Raw genomic sequence first — 3,345 nt, 5'->3', positions numbered from 1 at the left:
ATATATAACTTTGTTGCCTTTATGATTCTGTCTGACTGGTCTATTTTCTACTTGCCGGCACATAAACATACACACGACTACATAAATATCTGGAACAAAACAGTTTTAAATTATTTATGTAACCCCAGCAATATATTTTGTTCCAGTGCAACAGATTATGTGCCAATATTGTAGTGCTTTGACAGAATCCACTCCAGCCTATTACTAATGATCCAATGGATATTCAGTTAAAGGTTTATTTCTACTATGTTGTTAATAAATGTGCATTCACACTCAAATTAGATTACAAAAATGTAGCCCAATAAATAACCTAGTTTCAAAAAAACAAATCAGTTTCACCTCTTTGCTGATAGAAACCATGCCGGCAGCTGTCAGTTTTTGCCACTGGTCAAGTAAGCTCTCCAGTTTAAAATGGATCTCAGTGCTGTCAAAAGTGTCTCCTGCTTTAACACACCACACTGAGGAGGTGGAGGTGTGAACTACCTGGCTGGGGTTCCCACATGAGTTTCACAAATAAATTTTGTGGACAACATTGACAGCTAGTGTCTGAATAAAATTAGATTTCAAATTCAGTCCCGAATGTATGCAAGCATTCACAGCAAGAGCAAACCGGAGGAAGCTGTTACATCATACCAATCTGCATTTGCTCCCATGTGCAGGCAGATGTGGAAGGATATGAAATTGAGTAGGTGTGCTTGTGTGGGAGTTGTTATGCTTAAACCAATATGCTTGAATATGATGAAATATGAAATTTATTTAACCTCTGTATAGATGCTAAAAATCCAGTTTTCTTAACTTATTCTACCTTTTTTTATTTATTTTTCTTGTCTTGCAGGGATGCTGTCTAAAAGTCTTCCAGGAAAACACTCAAACACAGCTAAGCTGCCCTCCTACCAGTACATACAAAGACACATGCTGTATATTTAAACATTAAAATAGATGACAGACGCTTGCCACACACTCTTTTATGGAGCCTCGGTGCATTGTTTTCCCTTTTCAAGTTGTCTCTCAGATTGTTTGTGTTTTGACAACAGATGCACCCAGTTACCAACTTGACCAAGAAGCTCAAAGTCATCTGGAGTCTCTGGATCTGGACTGATTAAAAAACAAAAGGAAAAAAAAATAACTACTGCTATTTTTTAAGATTTATTTAGATATTAATTTACTGTAGGTCCTTATTCCCTAATGTTACAAAAAAGCTACATGTTAGGGCTTTTTATACATGTATATTATGTGTTACCTGAGTTGATGGGGAATCTATTTGCCTAAAAAACTGCAAAGCCAAAAGTAGAAAAGCTACATAATGTTACCTTTGCACAGTATGTATTTTCTTTATGTGTGCACATGCTTCTGATTTTAACTTTGTGGTATATTTTGTTTTTTAGATATAAGTAAACATAATCCCCAGTTAGGCATACAATGCACATTTTAATCTGACAAGAACTGAACCCAGTGGCTTCATTTTAGAATGTGAATACTCAGATTCTGTGTAGAAAAAAATAAGAAAATCCAGACTTACCTGTTTCAAACTATTAATAAGAAGTGTCAAAAAATGAGTCTCCACAACTGAGGAAGGGTTAATCTATATATTTAGCCTTCAGAGAAATACTGCCAGTCATAAATAAATAAACACGTGTGGTGTCAAAACAGTTTTATTACATTTTCAAAATGTGCAACAAGTAAACATTTGACGAAAAATAACATATGTTTCTAGTATTTTAATTTATTTCCTGTCTAAAATAAAAATAAATGGAACACAATGATTTTTGCTAATTAGAAAGTTCATTCATTTATTTTTTTTAAGCAACAACTAAACTTTGATTGAAAGATTCATCACGAATATGAACTTTGTTAAGAAAATTATTCCAAGGTCTTGATCAGTCAGTCCCAATTTTCGACACTAATGGCACAAGAGCTGCCAGGTAAAGTGCTCACCTGCAGGGAGCAGCTTGAGGTTTGATGCTCATGAGAAGTTGGTGACAAATGAACAACTTTATCCACTGAGCAGTACCCTTCACTACCTTCTCCATCATAGTCTAATTAAGTCTGCATAATGCAAAAGTAAACAACATGAAAAAAAAATCAGCCACAGCAGATAAGAAAAATAATTACAATATCTGCTGCCACCTCTTACTTAAGAGCCTGGCAATAATCCAGATTGTTATTTTTTAGTTTATTTCCATTTCCAGCATTGGTTTAGTGATTTATGAACTAACACTTTTTACGTTATTTTTATTTATTTTATTTTACATAATTAAGTAGCCTATTTGCAATTGAAACTAAAAGATTTTCAAGCTGTCTGCCAATTAATTAATGAGATGACAACCATTGGCAGTGGTTTTCATTTAAAAATAGAGTAAATTAATTCTATCATCATCAAAATACTGTTTACAAAATGCCCAATTATATTTATTTATGATACACTTAAATGGATTTGCATGTTATTATACTATTTTATTTAAACAGAAATGGTAACTTGTTAAAGCTATGAGGTGACTAAAAATAAGGTGTTTTTTTTTTCTCTGCCATGAATCACAATAAAAATCTTAATAAACATGTCTCCTGTTGCAGTAAAATCTTTTTTAAAGAAGAAAATCATTTGCAAGTCAAACAAGGAATACAGTACAATGACAATGTAGTCTTGAAAATATGCATATCCACGGCTTTTACATTTGTTTTTATTAGAAAATTATGTTTAAACAAAAGCAGCAGAAAGTTAACGYGTGATTTTATTCATATTTTCTTTTAGAATTTTTTTAAGTAGAACCTTTTAGAACTTTAGTATAAGTAATAACACAAATATTATTATTATTCTTATTTTACTGATTTGTTGCTTAATTTTATGAGGCAATTGGTTGCTTTCATTTATGAGGCATTGCTGTTTGACTTTGATAAAGTCAATCAGCAATGCCTGAATCTAAAGTAAAAAAAGAAATATGCGATATAAAAACAATGCAACATATTCTAAACTTGCAAAGCTTTAATGACTGCCAAGAAACAAGCAGTTTACAGACATCAGTAGTTTTTTTATGTCTAAGACTTTCTTTTTTATAATGCTAAGGATTAGACTTTATGTAATGTCTTTCCATGAGTCATGCAGTATTTTGATGAAAGTTGGTAAAAAAAAAAAAACAACTAATCCCACCAAATTGATGTTTAGGTTTTAGACATTGGATTTTGAAAGCAAAATAAACATATAGTAGCTATCTTACATAGTCTAACATAAAAATATGTTTTATAAGAATTGAAGCTAAATGCTTAAAATAAATTCCCACTTGACATTGAGAAGATTAATGGCATTGAGTCTGCTTTGCATGAAAATTGTTTGTGTGTATTATCAGTATG

General features: G+C 31.8%; 1 protein-coding gene across 3 annotated transcripts in view; it reads left to right on the top strand.

Moving 5' to 3' along the window:
• Positions 1 to 2,558, top strand: part of gabra6b (gamma-aminobutyric acid type A receptor subunit alpha6b) — a 28,930-nt gene extending 26,372 nt beyond the window's left edge. For all 3 annotated transcript variants that reach the window (XR_001311125.1, XM_014019784.1, XM_014019785.1), the window contains exon 10: positions 836 to 2,558. Coding sequence is in view for 1 of the 3 variants with exons in the window: in XM_014019784.1 (XP_013875238.1) it covers positions 836 to 848 (13 nt within the window). In the remaining 2 variants the exon portion in view is untranslated. The remainder of the gene's footprint in view (positions 1 to 835) is intronic.
• The last annotated feature ends 787 nt before the right edge of the window (positions 2,559 to 3,345 follow it).

Source organism: Austrofundulus limnaeus, unplaced genomic scaffold, assembly GCF_001266775.1.
Source record: "Austrofundulus limnaeus strain Quisiro unplaced genomic scaffold, Austrofundulus_limnaeus-1.0 Scaffold231, whole genome shotgun sequence".
NCBI lineage: Eukaryota > Metazoa > Chordata > Actinopteri > Cyprinodontiformes > Rivulidae > Austrofundulus > Austrofundulus limnaeus.
The sequence above is the reverse complement of the archived record's forward strand: the minus strand, read 5'-3'. Positions and strand labels throughout refer to the sequence as shown.